The sequence below is a fragment of the Gymnoscopelus microlampas genome (assembly GCF_963454915.1).
Source record: "Gymnoscopelus microlampas genome assembly, chromosome: 2".
NCBI lineage: Eukaryota > Metazoa > Chordata > Actinopteri > Myctophiformes > Myctophidae > Gymnoscopelus > Gymnoscopelus microlampas.
Genome location: NC_139939.1, coordinates 41,232,055 through 41,251,057, shown reverse-complemented (window position 1 = coordinate 41,251,057; position 19,003 = coordinate 41,232,055). Strand labels below are relative to the sequence as shown.

General features: G+C 43.5%; 1 protein-coding gene across 4 annotated transcripts in view; it reads left to right on the top strand.

Moving 5' to 3' along the window:
- LOC311061738 (E3 ubiquitin-protein ligase SMURF2-like) overlaps window positions 1–19,003 on the top strand; it is a 94,769-nt gene that overhangs the window by 19,592 nt on the left and 56,174 nt on the right. For all 4 annotated transcript variants that reach the window (XM_084080428.1, XM_084080430.1, XM_084080427.1 and 1 more), the window contains exon 2: window positions 16,811–16,849. In XM_084080428.1, the coding sequence (XP_083936554.1) occupies window positions 16,811–16,849 (39 nt within the window). The remainder of the gene's footprint in view (window positions 1–16,810; window positions 16,850–19,003) is intronic.

Here is a 19,003-nt window from a genome sequence, read left to right as displayed (position 1 = left end):
TGTTATATTTCACCATCTGATTCCCTTAATTGGATTTTCTATAAAGCCTCTCTCTATTCTCTTGTGGGTGCACATTTTCCCCCTCTGACTGTAGGCCTATACATTACACACACACACACACACACACGCACGCATGCACGCACGCGCGCATGCTTCTGAAGCCGGGCACACACTCAAGTCTCAGTCCCTGCTACATTTTCACCAAAATGGTCAAATGGTTAGTGTGGTGTGGCTCATATATCCATGCTGCTGCTCTTCACCAATGCTGTGTGGGCTGAGAGGAAATGATTTTGCCATTGCTCACAGGTACGCTCTGCATTTAACAGGAAGGTCGTCATGTGAATCTCATGTACAGTATATGACGGGCGCCAGCTGCTCGCAGCCCCCTCTATATCGCTGCAGAGCTGGATTGCGCACCGACTCCCATCAGATAAAAGCCCATGCCAGTATGAAACAGGCACGGCCGTTTCGACAGTGAGTCATGTAGGAGCGGCATTCCACTGGTGTGACGCCACGCGTTACTCTGTCTGAATGAGCCTTGATTTTGGAAGCTTCCTGTGTGAGTCTTTTGTTTGCTCTATGACTCTCCTTATGCCACCTTCACCACCCACCCACCCCCGACATAGACACACTCCCCCCCCAAAAAATACTCCCTCTGTTCTTCTCTTCTCTCACCCGTTCCTTCAGGTCAGCACTCAGGATTTTGTTTTGGCCCGCTGTAAATTCAGTTGATTGTAAGGACTGTCATTTGAGAAACCCATGAATATATGGAATCATTCAAGTTAGTATTAATAAGAAAACACAAGCAGAAAACAAAGTCGTATAAAAGGACACAATGTCAAATATACATAAGGTTCATTGCCAAAATAGAAATGTGTATAGATATCTGCATCACACAGATCACCTCCGCAAGTGTTATCAGCCTGTCGCTGAATGCATTCCTCCACAGATCCCCGAATCCAGATTGGCTTCACTCTGCCACACAACCACCTTACTCCCTCGCCTGCTTGCTCCATCCTTCCTCTCGTCTCCTCACTCCCCTCCTCCTTTCCCACCTCCCGCTCTGTCCCTCCTCGGTTTGTCCTAAGTGAAGATTTCTGTTTTCCCCCTCTATATCTCTCCTCCACCCGTTCTTCTCCCTCCCACCCACCCAGGGCCCCGGTTCCAGACTGCTGGCACCTCCTCAGGGAGTAGAGCATAGAGAAGGGGAGTGCCGTCTGGTCAGCCAGACTGTTGGGCTCTCTAACCTGTGACATAATCGGCATCCCAGGCATTCACTGGGCTGAGGGGTGGGGGTGTAGAGTAATGGGTTTTGAGAGGAAGTGCAACATAGATTAGAAACCTGGTTTGGCAACTGTGTGTGTGTGTGTGTGTGTGTGTGTGTGTGTGTGTTTGTGTCAGAGAGAGTAAAAGCTGCTGGGAACGATGCAAGTCGGGAACAATGCAAGTTGTACCCGTCATATCTGACTGTCCCTTTTATGCCCATTGTATTTTAAGTGGTCAGGTCATTGCACTTGATGCTGTCTTGTCAAGGCGGTCGCCTACAAGCGCACTCAAGTGTGTGTGTGGGGGTAGTCGTATGCTAGGGAGTACATGCACGTCTTTCTGTAGTGAGCAAGCGAGCCCGCCAGGGAGGCGTGATGAGAGGAAGAGGAAGCGTTTTTGTTTAGCTGTGGAACAATGCTGTGAATGAGACGGCGCAGCCTGCAACAGGAGTCATAACAGGGGCGAGGGCCAAGGGCTGCTCGCATCACCGCTTGGACCATCTATGAAGGGGCGTGGCCGTGTGTTCACATGGGGACGGGGGTGTATGTTGTTTATGGTTTCTTTGGATTTCTTTGGATGCTTGTTTTCTCAACTTGCGAATCCAATTTATTTCTAGTACAATGTTCCTAGTCAGCTTTTCCCAAGCTACTACGCTACCTGGGTCAGTGATTGTCCTGAATACATTTTACCACAGGGATTTTGTCAGACCAGTTTAGCACCACAGGCACTAATTTGACTAAGCGTCAGAAAAATATACCTCAAATAAACAACTAAAGGCAACACAATTATTATTGTTATTATATTATTATTAAATGCAGGGTTGCAACTATTGATTAGCTTCTTAGTGATAATGCCCTTTGTATCTGTTGCAAAGTATTTGTTGTACCGCTGTCTGTCAAGGGCTGAACAAGGGCACATGTCCTCTCCTAACCCTCAACTCGGACATCACATCCTTTCGTGGAGGATCAGCATTCAGCATCAGCAATTGTTATTGCTGATCACCTTTCGTTATTAACATGCTCTGCCTGTTGTAGGCCTGTGTCCAGTCTGTGTCCCCTCGGTACATCCATCCGATCCTACCGGAGTCCCGTGATAAACCCCTCAAAGACACGGAAGGTGCTCCTTGCACCCTGTGTCTCGTGTTCAAGTCCAGGGTCTCATGCACATAGTTTCGTGCTGTGTGTCCTGTTGTCGTGTCTCCAATCCCCGTATTGATGACGTTCCACATTGTCTGTTGTTCTGACCTGCCGCTCAGTCAGAAAAAGTTGCAAAAACCACGGGCTAATAACGCTATATTCAAAGGTACTAAGACTTTTAACAGATTCCAAACATGGCCAGAAGATTTGGATTCACAAGGAAAAGGCAACAAGTGAAGAAGGAGAAGGAGAGAAAGAACTGATGCGTGCTCTCAACACACCTACTCTCGCAATCTTATTATTATAATATTGTTATCTAGATATGAACCTGCAAGAAATTATCATTGCAAAAGGCAACGACGTGGACGATATACATTTTCCGCTGCTCAACCTGCATGTACCGCTAAAGCCAGCCAATCACAAACATCCCATCACACTGATTCCGAGTGCGTTTCAAGTTCAGCTCATTGGATGCCGCTTTCCCTACTCGTTGCGCAGTAGAAAGATTTGACTGAATTGTGGTTCTGGTGTCAGTCCCCATCATTGCAACACGTCCTGACCTCTGGTTTGGAAATGGTGCTAGGTGATTGTGAAGTGAGATTTCTCACTTTGGTGCAGTGAAATGTTGCCAAAATGTATGTTTACCAATGATAGAAGATGACCTTCTCACATGGATTGAAAAGAGAAAGTGAATTGATTTATTGAGGAATTTGTTTGGTGAAAGGTCAAAGTTCGGAGAAATCTATATGTGTTGATAATATTTTTCATTATAACACCAGCACCACCATGTCACGAACCCCTTAGAGGTTGCTTGCGCACCCCAGGGGTGCCTGCACGCACCACAGTTTGGGAATCCCTGTGCTACAGGATCGCCTCATAGATAACGCCACATTACATTTGTCTGATATTATTCATATATCCACGTTTGTTTGAAAACACTTGACACCATGGTTGCTCAGCACATAAATGCTGGTCTCATCTCGTCATAGCTCCCAAGGGAGGTATTGACCCATAATGAATAAGCCATCAGGTACACTGAGGGCGTGGTCGTACAAGATACTTGCGCACTCCATTTCAGGGAGGCATTATCTAATGTAGCTATGATCCAACATGACACCACTCAGCGACCTCTTAAAGATATCTCAAAGGCTGATCTCTTCCGTTTTATGTCTTCCGCACCCCGGTTGTGTTGCATTTAATTGAAGTCCAAGCATGGCACACACACAAGCAGCAGGTTATGTTCCAGGCTGCTGGTGGTGGCTTTTAGGTCACTGAACACTTCTGTCTTGTTATCTCTCTCGTATTTTATTGCAGATAGACAGGTTTTCCATCCTGACCATTTGGCTGTCAGAAAGTCCTTTTATTCAATGCCTAAAGTGCTGCAAGAGTGGAAGTTCTTTGTTTGTTCTGAAAGGCTTGGGCCTACGGTTCTCTCTTTCTTTTTTTTCTTTCTCAAGACTACCTTCGCCCTTTTTTAATGCCTGCTTCTAGACAGCCAAATTCTCACTCCAGTGTTGAACATTTCCTTGTAAACACCCCTTTGACCGCATTGTTGACCGTGCTAATATTTAGTAACACTTGACATTTAAGAGCATAATGCTGTGTGGATATAATGGCAGAGCGGTGAAACAGAAAACACATCGTCTCATTAAAGAATCAAGGCAGTATTTATCCCTTGACGTTTAAATATTTTGACATGGAATTTTTAAACCACTGCTTTCTATCAGGGGTGGGGTGAATTAACTGCCTTTTGCAATGTACACATTCAAAACGTGTTCCCTGGATTTTGATGCTGTCATTATGTACTGGCTTAAAACATTTAGGTCTTATATTTGAATTAGGCCTGTCGTAATTATTACATAATCGTCTAATCGCAATTATTTTAGATAATTGCAATTATTTTGTCATAATCGTCATATTAATTTCCTTGTTGAAAAATCTTCATACATTAAAGAAAGCTGAAATAGCTGATCTACAAGCTTACCAGTCACTTCGTGACGCGTTGTAAGCTTGTAGATCAGCTTTTTCCGCTATTCTTTTTACCTTTTTTTTTAAGTAAAAAAGTTGCCAGTAATTTCTTTACATATTTCAGTTATTTGTCATATTTGCCCTGTGCATTTTTTTATTACAAGGCAAACAGAAATCTTATTTTTATTCATATGTTCCAATGTTCAATGCCAAAACACAACATTAAATCGTTAATTATTCGTACAATTATTAGTGTGACAATTAATCGTCAACTTAAATTTGTAATGGTGACAGCCCTAATTTCAAGTTATTTAAACTCAGCTGCTGTTTTATAAGATTCCAGTAAAGAAGGAAATGCACGATAGGCAAGGAACACCACTCAAAGCTCTTAAGGCATACTATACAGTAGGTTTTGGATTTAAGACTCCAGATTTTATTATGATGAACACAAATTGTCAAGTTGTCATGTCGTGTCAAACTGATCTACCAAGGATTCACTGAGAATCCTTACCTTGTCATAAGAGGATGGAAAGCCAGTGGTTAGGTTCGCCACCAACGCCCACCACTCTTCTCTCTCTCCCCCCCCCCCCCGGCCTGTCACCAGCGCCCATCTGTCAAATAGACACTTCTCGCCCCCTCCAGGTTTGTGTTGGCGATAGGGTGACACGTCTTCTGTTTCAGCCCCTGACAGAAAACAGAGGCCGCTTGATTCCAACTGACAGCTCTGTTTAATACCGGAGGGAGAAGGAGGGATGTGTTATTAGCCACTGCAGTGTTTCCCTGTTCTGCTGTTCCAACAGCCACATACCACATTCCTGTTTTCACTGTTCTAAAATATTGACGCCTTGAATATGCGGCCTAATGCATGGCCTAACCCATAATAACGTTTCACTGACTTGACACTGGGAATAGGATTAGGAGGAAATCGGGGCCCTACGAAAGAGATTAGTTTGCTTCCAAAACACAGACAATAGGACTGTAGTTGTTTAGAATTGGTCCTTTATGACAAAATTAATTACCCTCACACCCACAACCTGCACTATACAACCAGAACTGGGACCAAAAAAAAACTAGATAAAGGTCAAATCAGGCCCAAAATTAGCCCTCCTTTTTCTCTCTCCACTTCCACTTTGAAAAATAAAATTATAGGACAAAACTACCACACACTATCCCAAGTATTATGAGATGTAAGCCAACCCAGTCATTTAACTGCTCTCTTGTCTCCTAGTGGGTTGACTGTGCAGTCTCTACTCTACTGATAACAATGAATTCTGATGTTAGCCACCAGACCAGAAAATGGATGGCAGAGCAGGCAGTGCACAATCACGCAATCACTTACGGTAATTTAGTGCATTTAACTAGCCACAGACTCTTGGGCCTGGACAGTGCAGTTAAGCAGCACTGTAGCGTAGCGTAACATCCTTGAGGCCAGTGGTTCTCAAAGTGGGGTCCGGGGACCCCCAGGGGTCCTTGGGGTGGTACCAGGGGGTCCCCAGCAAAATTAGTTAATATAGCGTCACAATCATTTTAACCACTTTAAATATATTTTATACTTTGGCTATTTTTGAAAAGCAAACATTTGTAACTCAAATCTTTGCTTCTGGCGGGGGTTCCTGGAACAAAATATTTTGCTGAGGTCACTGCACCACTGAGGTTAATTAATGTAGTCTGAGCTGTCATTCTGTAGGCTATTACAATGACTGTCAAAGTCCTTTCCAAATGTAGTATCTGTAGGGTTTGTGGATGCACACACACACACCCTCCCCCAACTATATGCAATGATCCACTGAGAGCCGTTGCAAATAGGAGGTACTCAAGACTCCCTTGAGAAAACAAGTGTGAATCCCCTGCAGACCTCCCTGGCCCTGTCTGTTGATGACCTCTTACCCTTTGACCAGTACTAATGCCAACTTTCAGCCTGACGACATTAAAGACATACAGCTTCTCTTAGCATGCTTCTTCCTCAGAATACAAAATAATGATGACCACTAATCATTGTATGGCGTTTTTATGAACCATGTTTATGTTCTGTACCATTAGAGGTAATTTTTTCCCCATTAGATTTTAATGCTCAGATAGTCGTGCTGCAGACAGTGCACCGTTCCATTCTGGCCATGTGCTACATGTGTTCCATTTAGGAACCTTTGGTGTATTATTCTCTAAGCCAATGATAACCATAGAAAAGATATGCACATGCTCCAGAAATACCTAGTGAAAGTAAATGGATTCATAGTCACAGGCCTAAAAGATGTTATCGAAACCACGCATAACTAACTAGACCTGCCTACTCGGGAATGTTACAAGGCCCGCGGTTGGGAATGCATGCCCCACCCGGTTATGTAATACCCATTGTACCCATTGTCAGAGTACCCGTCTGTCTGTCTGTGTCTCTTTTATGTCCATATATAGAGATCTCTGTGTCTGTCTGTCGGTCTGGTTGGCTGTGTCCCTTTTATGTCCATATATAGAGATCTCTGTCATCATTCAGTATATGCCAATATGGGTGTATCGGTGGTTCTGGACAATTGGATCTCCATATATGTGTGTATCGGTTGGATCGGTGGTTCTGGACAACCGGCTATCCAACCGACTCGACGCCGGGCACAGCACTTCCTCGGGTCGTCTGAGACCCGCCCGCAGAGTTTGAAGTCGGTTGGTCGGACGGTTTCCGAGATATGTGAACTACAGACCGGCATACTACACACACAGATGGACAGGCTAATTTCGTGCATTTATAGTAGGATTGTCACTGTTTTATATTTGTCTAATAATGTGTATCAGTGTGTGGACTTAGCTTGCCCACCCAGAAAATCAAATAAACATGTTTCATTAGCTGAGGTGACACAAATCATCACACTTCTTTGTTTTCTGTCAGAGCCAAGTGTGGGTTTGCAGGCTTCATGTGTGTACTGTGTACACAGGCTCAGATGTTACACTTTTAACCTGCTGGTTCCCTTGGGGGAAGGAAGCTGCTGTGGTCGACCTCTGGGAGCGTGATGACATAGAGTCTAGGTCACTGGCTAGCCACTGTCTGTCTCCCAAGCCCCTCAGCTATCAGCCAATTGTAAAGGTGTTCCGTTAGATGTTTAGATAAGCAGGGTTTGGCTTGGTCACATGGTTCCATTCCGTTGATTTATAGATGTTTTCAGACCATAGAGTGGCTTGGGTCATGACAAATGGTCCCTAAACAGCTGCTGTTTCAAGTGTCCTGAGCAGACAATAAGGCATATTTAACCCCTCAGTGACCCTTTTAAGAAAGGGTTGCAACAAAAGGTTGCAACAGACATGCGGTTGTTCTTTGAACAACTGGAAGTGAAGTTCACCTAAACCATGCTTAGAATTTCTCTACTGAATACGAAGACACTGCAAAATCTCTCAGGAGTTTGCAGTATAGGCTGGCTGATTTAGTGTAGAAAAGTGGCTTACAAATTATTTCTTCCCAAGGCACACCAAACGGCAAAGTCAAAATCTCAAGGCAGTATCTGTTATATCATGCAAAATAGCCTCTAACACATGCTATCACTCTGTAAAGATGTATTTTTATTCGCTAATAAAAAGTAAAGAAATGTATAGGGTTAGGGTTACATAACTATCTACTATTTTGAGTTGGACCTGCCTATTTTGGTCAATTGATGGAAGATATGCACTCTCAAAGCTCAAAAGGGTCCTATACCCCAATATATCGTTGAGAATTTAAAAAAAATATCTAAAAATAGTATTAGGATTCGTTCATTCGGTGTTCATTGATTCAATAGTTTACAATAAATGGCCACTCTAAATGTCCTACAGTTATTACAATCCACGCTTTTTACTCCAAAAGCTCAGAAGTGGATTTCCATCCATTTGGCCAACGGCAGTGATCGTGTCTGTCTGCCTTTAGAGGAATCCCCTTCCCCGGGAGGCTTAGGTACGGTAACATGAACTCCTGCTTGTCAGCTGTTGCTCTACTTAATCATTCACCAATTTATCTTCAGCTTACACGTAATTGTTAAAGTTGGGATTCACAATGGACTGGACAACACCCCTCAAGTTATAAATGACCCTGTGCCAACCACTGGTATCTTGGCAGCACTTCAATATCACTAGGGCCTAAACCCCACCTTATAACAAAACAGTAGCAGCTCCATACACATTCAGACTGTACATGTATAGTGCCTGAGTCCCCCCCCCCCTCCTCTTTTATTTATTGCTTTCAGTTCGAGGACTGATTAACCCATTCAATCCGGGAACGCATATACAAACGTCTTAACAGGTTTCTGGAAAACGCATGTTGCTATATCAGTGATGCTCAAACCTTTTCATAATTGTCAAGGACCCCCAAAATTATAACGGGTTTCTGAAAAACGTATGTGGCTATATCAGTGGTGCTCAAACTTTTTCAGGACCCCCAAAATGATATGTATTTGGCCGCCGTCCCATCTCAAAATATTTAGTTCCAGACAAAAAATAGGCAATTAAAAATAGACAAAATTACTTTCCAACACACCAAATCTAACCAAATAATCAGTGAGTGGTCTCAGGTCTGTCTGGGTTTCAGGAATGAGAAGTTCAACAATCTATCTATAATGCACATGATCTGTAGAAAGGGTTGACCATTGTTGAAGACAGGAGTGTCTTCCTCCCCTCCTAATCTCTATCCTTCCCTCTTCTCTGTTGCACACACACACACACACACACACACACACACACACACACACACACACACACACACACACACACACACACACACACACACACACACACACACACACACACACACACACACACACACACACACACACACAAACCAGTTAAGAGGGCCTGGACCATTTGTATTGAACATTGTCATTTGCACTGTACGTTTGAGTGTGCATGGCTCATTATCACTTTTTGCCTTTTTGATCCAGTCAGTGCTTCTTCACTTGTTCACCAGATGGTGTTTTTTGTAAGCAAATAAGCAAATTAACAAGCGGAACAGGCAAAGCCTGCTATGAAAACACATTGCTTCCATTAGCAGCTCGTTAAAAGCCGCCAACGCACCGCACACAAACTTGCTCAAGCCAAGGTATTTGTTTTGATGCAACTCTGCACCTGCAAAACTCATACATACAGTTTATCAACTGTTTGTTTGTTCCAATCCTTTCTGCATTTATTTCATTCACGCTCCTAGATTATCACCAGCATCCCTTTTGCTCTGTCCATTGCTTCATTGTGCCGCTGCCTTGCATCCATTCATCAGCAGCAGCAGGCTGCTCTACCCAGCAACAGAGTCTGTGAGAGGTCATTGATAACGATGAAAGAGGCTTTTACCTCAATGCTGGTGGTGCTGGTGGCTGAGACAGTGAAGCAGTGTGCAGGTTAATCCCTTAATCTCCATTAGCGTAGCTGAGTAACTGGAGAACCAAGGCTCCCTCAGTACTCAGCCTAACAGCTACTTAGCACCGTTAGCTCAGTTCAGCAGTGGTGGCCCACTACAGCAAAAAATAACAAGAACTTTGTTTCCCAGAGAAACACAATTTTGGATATTTAAGATAGACCCTAGTCTACTTTTTTAATACAAATTATAACCCAAATTACAATCCAAAAAACTGCTATTTGCACTCCAGGAACTGTAAGATAATAATGGTCTTCACTATTCAAGCTGCAGTATGGAGAAATGGGAATGCTTCTTAAACAATGCTCTTGCATTCCCAACAGCTTTCACCTACCCTTCATCCTTTAATTTTGGGGTAAAGTTTAATGGCAGGCGGAATCCTACAATATCACTAGAGCAACCCCCACCCTCTCTGGTTCCGACCTCACAAGCGCACACACACACACACACACACACACACACACACACACACACACACACACACACACACACACACACACACACACACACACACACACACACACACACACACACACACACACACACACACACAAAATAGCCTTTCATTGCTGTCCGTTGGGACCATTCTCTAGTCATTATTTTAATGTTGGTCTATTGAGCCTAGAATAGATATGGCAATTTTTCAGGCCAGAAATTTGAGAAATGTTATCCCTTAATATCCACGGTCATCATGTCTAGGCCCACCCAAAATGCCATCATGATGATGTTGACACATAGAAATCACTGCTTTACACGTTAGCTAGTTATTGCCTTAAGCTCATGCTTATGTGAATGACTCTAATGTGGCTCTTACTTAACTCAATTTCACTGTATGCTTTAAGCTCTTTTTCTTGTTTAGCTCAGAGTGACACTGAATAAGCAAATGCAATTCCTAATTCTGATTATATAACCAGTAAACAAACAAAGTTATCTCTTAATGCACTCAAGCAGAATTGAGTGTTAATGCCTTGAAATATATTTCCCCCAAGTAAGCTGTCATGCAAAACCATATCTAGAGGGGAGGATATAGGCCCCAGTCCACTTCATGGCCCTGTGGCTGAGTTTGTATCTAGATGCAGACTCTCTCCATTTAGGAGACCGTGCCAAAGACTTCAAATCCATGCGACTATATTTCTTTTTCTCTGTCAGTCTTTATTTGTTATATTGCACTGTGTCCATTTTGAGTCACAGGAGGCTTTTCTGGCTGCCTAGATGCAGCGCCTAGGCTTTCTGCTTTGGCTGTATAATTTACCCCGATTGTTCGTTTTCACCCAGCCAGCGCTGTACCTCGAGCTGGATTGTGATTTTCTGTTGTGATTTTCTGTTCTCCATGTTGGGATTCCGTCTGATTCGTTCGGCTGTGTCTGTGTCACTCTCGCTAGTATGTACTGTAATCTGTGTTCCTGCTGTCCCTCCGAGACGGGTTTGTTCGTTCATTTACATCTGGGTTTGGCTGGAAAGCGGAACGCAATAGACTATGCCCATTTCTAGCCACGTATGGGCTATTGTGATTGTAAAAATATGCTCAGTTCATGATGCCCTCCCATTTAGCAGGTTCATGAGAGCCTGTTTGGGATATAAGGATGAAGTTGAACCAGACTTTAGCATGAACCTGTGATCTACTTTTTATAATCTGTCACATCACATTATGACCTTAATATATATTATGATCTATATCGTGTACTCATAGTCTATTGAATATCCTAGTTTGGAAAATAGGTCATTGCCTTCCTAGCAAGCTCAACCATAAAGCTTTATTTCCCACATGTACAACTGACAATCAGTCCTCCAGTTCATTTTGTACATAAAACTGTCACAGCAGCAACACGTACAATAGAACTTCCTGTCTTATTGTTGTCAGACAACATACATTCAGATAGACACATTTGTCCATGGACGCTATGCCATCTCACCTGTCAGCTTTGTGTGTTGAAATTCTTTATTGGGAATAACCCCTTGAGATGAACAATCTCATTTTCAAGGGGGTACGCAATTACAGAATACATAATAATACTTATATTTAGAAAACAATTGTTTTGTTACTTAATACATTTTTAGGGAAAGAAATTATACAGTATCTCTGCCTTAATATAGACCACACTGCTGTTCGGAGGGATGGGAGAGTAAGCACGTAGGCACTGTGTTGCGTGTCAGATTCCTGCACACCACACAGGATATGCCCACTGGTTCAGCATCATGCCCCCAGCCCAACGGTTAGCGAAGGCTTGTGAATTAGGATCACAGCTTTGATTTTTTTCCAGCCTACGCTGTGAATGAAGGCGTTGGAAAGTACAATCTCTTGCGTGTCATCGGTTTGTTCTAATCAGATTGTGTTATATTTTAGCACGACTCGGACAAAGTTGCATTGCAGGAAACGACCCAAAATTTCTTCATCAATTGAATCATTCAATTGAGGAAGAAACCTAGGGTCGTTTATATTTCACAAGCTTTTATTTTCGCCTCACAACAACTGTATGTCTGTAAAAGTCTTTTGAGTTTGGGATCCAGTGAGAAAGGCAGGCTGTCATGCGGCGAGCCAGGCATATGAAAAGGCTGGCGGGGACGAGGGGCCTGGGAACGGAGAGCCGCACGTCACCTGTGCCCTGTGCCTCATCTATTAATAATGAGCTGGGAAAGGCTGCAGAAAGACGGGAGGAAAAGTGTGTGTGTGTGTGTGTGTGTGTGTGGGGGGGGGGGGGGGGGGGTCTGAAAGAACGAGTGTGAGCGTTTGTGCATCTGGGTTTGGACTGTGTATCTGCCTGCTTTCAACCCTGGTACACACACACACACACACACACACACACACACACACACACACACACACACACACACACACACACACACACACACACACACACGCTAGGGCAGAGGGTGACTGAGTGCATTCCAGGGTTGTGAGTTGGGAGATGGTCTTGGGGATCGGTGCATTCCCAGCGGTGGCCCCAGCCTGTCTAAAGGATCTCTTGCTCTGTCTGTCTGAGTCTGGTGCACAGCAGGAAACCTCATCTCATCTCCTTATTGTCTCCGTCAGGCTAAAGGCGTGTCCGAGACTATGTTTTCGCCTCTGTCTGTCCTTTGCGTGTGTGTGTGTCCGTCCGTCCGTCCGTGTGTCTGTCCGTCTGTGTACAGCTAATCTCCGGCACTGTTGGCCTGATCAACGCGAAACCCTGCACACACACTCCTTGGAGGCAAGAGCAGAACCTTTGCCCCCAATTTCTTTAAATATTATTTCAGATTTTGTCCAAACATCACGCAAATTGGTACACATAGTCAAGTGATCTGTCTGATTTTTCCTATTCCATCCTGATTGGCTAAGATTGGCATCTAAAGTTAGCAGGAGTGGCTCATTATGAACAGAATGCCTCAAATCATCATGAACTACTTGCCCTGAAACGTTACACACAGATTACCCGTTACACGTTACCCCTCAACAGTAGGTTGAGGAAGAAATGCTACCCTTTTCAAATTGGCCTAATATAGCGCCACCAGGAGGGAGATTTTTGCAGAACTTTTTTTTATTTTTTTTATATTACTCCTACATATTTTGTCCAAACATCACGCAAACCTGTACACAATTATCTGTATAGTCATGTGATCAAGACGGATATGTCAGATTTTTCATATTCCATCCTGATTGGCCAAGAACCTCCACCCAAAATGTGCCTGACTATAACAAGCCACTTCACATTAACACCAATTCTTTAACAGTTAGCTCATAGACAAAACTACAAACAGTCCATGCCTGCCTAACTACAATGTCCTTCATATATCATGTTCTACGTCCTAAACATCCTTTTTGCTACTACTCATACAGATTTTCAGCACTCTTGCAAATCAACATATTTGTGTGTGTTCAACAATGCTGGCCCACCATAACCTACCTGGCCTGGCGGAAACTTGTGGAGCACATTTTTCTAGTTATTTATTTGTTTTCCCTGCTGGGTCTTAGCTCCAGGAACTCTCCTTTTCTGTGTTCCTTAAAGTACCATGCATTATGTCACGTTTGCAACATAGGACAGCTGGGAGGCAGAGGGCTTTTCTTTTTTAACAAAGTTAATGTGTCGCAGTGTATGTGTGTGCAGACCTACACGCATGCATGCATGTTGTCCTCACATAACCCATCTTTTGACAATTTTTCGGTGTTCATCTTGATGAACATGGATGCACAGGGTTGAGGTGAAGTGAGAGATCAGGGGGCAGATCACACTCTCCTTATTGACTGTCTGGATCTGCCTCTGCTTCTTCTTCCCACTCATCTATTTCCTTCCGCATTGCTATCTCTCCCTCTCTTCCTCCTGTACCCCCCCCCCCCCCTCCCTCCCTCCATCTCTCCCTCCCAGAATCAGTCCCTCTCTCCTGCTCAGCCAGTGAGGAGATGAGACGGGACAACTGGGCTGTTCCCCCTGCCTGCCTCTCCTCCCCCAGTCTGTCTACTTCTCTGTCTCTCCTCTCTTTCCCCCCTCTCCTCTCTGTCCCTCTCTTCTCGCTGTCCTTAACCAGCGGCGCTGGAGAGTTTGTCCCCCTCTATGACTCTCACTGGCTTGGCTAACTAGTGCTGCAAAGCAAGATTTGGCCCACTTCAGTCCACCTGGGGCAAGAGAGTGACATTTTAGAGAAGGAGAGAGGGAAGGAGAGATATAGGAACACATGCTTTCTTTCTTTTCTGTCCATCTCTGTTGAAAGCCATCACGTGTTGGCCGTGATGCACACCTTGGAGACTTGCTTCATACAGGAAAGAATGCTTGTCTGCTCAATATTTTACAAGGCGAGCTACGCATATCTGCTCTTCCTCCTGGTCTCATAATGGGACAGCCTGGACAGACCGACATGAGGGATGTATGGACGGCAGTGCATTGGTTACTGAGGGGAAACTGTGTGGACTAGATATATATTCATAAATACTGGAACCACGCTGCTGTAAACATTAACACGCACCACCCAAAAGTGATGTCATTAAAGGAGAATGGATGAAACCTAACAGTAGCCCAATTGAAAATGGGACTAAATATCTGACCAAAAGGACAAATTTGCAGAAAGGAAAATGTCTTTCATTTTTGCAAACTCAGGCTTTTAACCTGTGGTATAAATAGGCTCAGGTGATATTATCGCCAGTGGGGCAGGAGTCGCAGGACTTCTAGAAGTTCTCACTAACAACAGACACAGAGCTACACTGTAAGTTCCTGAGAGCTAATTTATCTCTGTGTAAAAATGGTAGCCTCAGCCTGGCATGGCCAGACTAATATCCCTGCGTAGATATTAGTCTGGAATCTCTGTGTGTAACCTGCATTTCCGAGGGGCAAATTCAAAAAATGCCTCTGGTGATAAACCCGCCCCATATTTGCATACTGGTTCCTGATTGGTCCCTCACAACTTCGGAGGGAGAGAAATCCAATCTCTATTGAGAGGGGCCAGACCTAATCTGCCGAGGGCACATTTTGTTTTTGCAATGGCAGATTCGTCTGGAACCAGGCTATAAAAATGAATCTAAACTGCTCAAAAAAAGTTCGGAAACTTAACTTCGGCCAATTATATCTCCCCTTTAATAATACCAATTGGTATTGTGTTTTATATCATTTTTATCGTTGATTAGTCACCTTTACAAGGAGGTACAGCTTGTAAGGATCGGGCATTCGTGGAATGAGCAACACAGCTAAACGTGTGGGTAGCGCCTCCAAAAAATGTGCCAAAATCACCCAATATGCTTCTGTTGGTAATCGCTCTTGTTTTGAGCAACCTGCCAGCACACACCTGCTGAGAGGTGTGTGCCAGTAGTCACAGGTGTGTGACTGCCTCACCGGTGAGTGACTAGCACCTGAACATGGGTTCTGCAACTTTGTTGAGTTGGAGTGTGTATGCTCCAAGCAGCAACACTGCCCCCATGGAAAGATGCCACGTTTGTCCCTTCAGGATAAGGCCTGTGCAATAGGGCAAGTGAAGCTGATGATTTGTTACGCAGATTACGCATTATTTGATGTCAGCCCTGGTACCATTTGCAGGCAGGTGTGTGCCAGTCACAGGTGTGACTGGCACCTGAGCATGGGTCCTGCAACTTTGACGTCTGTCTTTGGTTCCGTTGTGCAAATCTGGCCTGTAAATCTATGGTTCCTCAGTTAAGCAAGGGGTCTTGGGTTGTTGTCTTCCTTGTTGACTTCACCAGTCTCACAGAACTTGGTCCTAAGTTTGCAAATGGTACCTGGGCTGACACCAAATAATGCTGTCACTCTGATTCACTTGCCCTATTGCACAGGCCTCATCCTGAAGGGACAAACGTGGCATCTTTCCATGGGGGCAGTGTTGCTGCTTGGAGCACACACACTCCAACTTAACAAAGTTGCAAAACCCATGTTCAGGTGCCAGTCACTCACCTGTGAGGCAGTCACACACCTGTGACTACTGGCACACACCTCTCAGCAGGTGTGTGCTGGCAGGTTGCTCAAAACAAGAGCGATTACCAACAGAAGCATATTGGGTGATTTTGGCACATTTTTTGGAGGCGCTACCCACACGTTTAGCTGTGTTGCTCATTCCACGAATGCCCAATCCTTACAAGCTGTACCTCGTTGTAAAGGTGACTAATCAACGATAAAAATGATATAAAACACAATACCAATTGGTTTTATTAAAGTGGAGATATAATTGACCGAAGTTAAGTTTCCGAACTTTTTTTGAGCAGTTTATCTACAACAGGTTTTGTCTGTCCACTCAAAAGTCCAATGACACCGCTCATGCAGCTGCATGTGCATGACACCATTAAATAGAAACATTATTAGAATCTGTTTTATTACACTCAAGAGTGTAATAAGGGACAATTAACAGCATTTTAAGAGACACTGTTGAAATTCATTATGAATATTGCTGTTTGAAAAAGTGAATATTATATATATATATATATATATATATATATATATATATATATAAAAATCAAATAAATATATTTAAATGTTTCTTGTTTTTTAAGACATCTTTAAGACATTATTATCATTAGAAACACCTCATGGGATTGATTGCTATGGTTTTGTTTACTTGTTAACGTCCACAGCTTTTAACTTGTTTTCTAACATCTGTCTCTCCGCCTCTTCTCTTCCAGTCCTGTGTGCGAAGAACCTGGCAAAGAAAGACTTCTTCCGTGAGTGGAATCTTTTTTCTTTTTTTTCTTACTATTCCTGTCCCGCGTTGAGTCCCACGTGGATTAGAGAACTGGCTTTGTCAGCAGTGGCAGCGTGTTGGCTCTCAAAATGATGTCCCTAAGGTGCTGTCTGTCTGTCTGACATGCAGAACCAGGAGACCTGTCACGTGCACTGCCAGTGAAACCGCTCGTAATAGGTGTAGCGATTAAGTAGAAAAGTGCCACTTAGGAAGAACAAGGCACCTATAGAATATGAATCGAACTGCGTAGATACTGCATGTGGTTTTATTCAGTGCTCTTCTTTTGGAGTAGCATTTCCACTTAATGACCCTTTTGGGCTTGTCAGGACTAGAGCAACGTCTGAGTGGCAACAACCAGTTTTGGAAGCACACTTAACCTGAATAGTCTAGACTAGAAGGCAAGTCATAGTCAGCATCCTCAGATGCAGATGTATTATAGTATTGTACTAATTGTGCCCGAGGGAGGTAGGTAGGTAAGTGATATGAATAATGTTTAACTTTAATTTAATTTGGGTGCAACACGCACGCACACACACACACACACACACACACACACACACACACACACACACACACACACACACACACACACACACACACACACACACACAGTAAGTGAGTGAAATGCACACACACACACACACACAGTAAGTGAGTGAAATGCTGAGTATCGTAAATCTTTATCTTTTTTTCCCCTGTGGTTTCGCATCTACTTAAAATCGTTTAGCTGTTCGTTTTGTCATATAACTCCATTCATGTAATCAGGGTAGAAGATCTTCCCCCGTCACTCATCTTAATTCAGGCATGGAATGGATGTGTTAAGTTTCACAAACCAGACAGCTTTCACAACGGCATAACCTAAAGCAGCACACGCCCTTAGCATAATTGCCATCGTTATGGCTGTAGTAAAGACATTGGATTGCAACTACTGCATCCCATTCAGCCAGTAGCCTCATTTGACATTTAAGCCTGATATATACTTCCTTCCGTGTCAGAGTCGCACGCCGAAAATAGCAGATTTACAAGCTCACAACACATTGCGCCGCATTACCTGGAAGCCTAGGATGCAATTACTATGAATAAGCGTGGGTTTGTAGAGTCTCTTCCTGTGACAGAGATGAGCTCATCCACATACATGCACACCAAAAAAAAAAAACAGCCAAAAAGGGAAGTCCCAACAGAGCAAATGTGACTTAACAGGTTTGACCAGTGTGAGGTATCGGCGCTCAGAGGCACAATCTCTAAACAAACACACATGCATGCGCATGTGTACACACACACACACACACACACACACGCACACACGCACACACGCACACACTCCCACACACCCACAAACAAACACACACAGAGCGTGCCATTACTATGAGACACAGACTAAATAGTATCCCTTATCAGATTTCCCTTTGAATAAGACACTGTGGAAAGACATGCCTTGGAGCCACTCGGCAGATAGCAGCGCTGCTTGTCATTTCCTCTCCATGTTATGTAAATAATTCGGACTGTAAATAACGTTTCACTGGCAACGTTTGCATGCCACTTCCACTTCATGGCCCTATTGGTTGATTATAATATTTGTTTCCACACCAGGAGACGATCCATTTTCAGTTGAAATCATCACTCAGTATTAGGCCTGTCACGATTACACATTTAAGTTCACGATTAATTGTCTCTCAAATAATTGCGATTAACGATTTAATTGTGTGTTTGGCATTGAACACTGGAACCTTTTTTTTTTAGCCTTTTAGGCTTCGGGATCAAAAATTGCACAGGGCAGATATGACAAATAATTGAAATATACAAATACATTATTGACATATTTACACATTTTTATTCATGTAAAAATAGCAGAAATAGCTGATCTACAAGCTTACAACGTGACGCATTGTAAGCTTATAGATCTGATATTTTCAGTATTTGAAAATGTGTGAAAATCTTTCAACATGGAAACGATTATGCAAAAATAATTGCGACCATCAAAAATAATTGCGATTAGACGATTATGTAATAATTGTGACAGCCCAAAGCAGTATCCTACTATAAATGCACAAAATCTCTTTGAGTGTGTGTATCTGTCCTCCGCGTACCTCATGAACTGTTCTGTGTATCGCAGAGGACCCAGTCGGCTGGATCA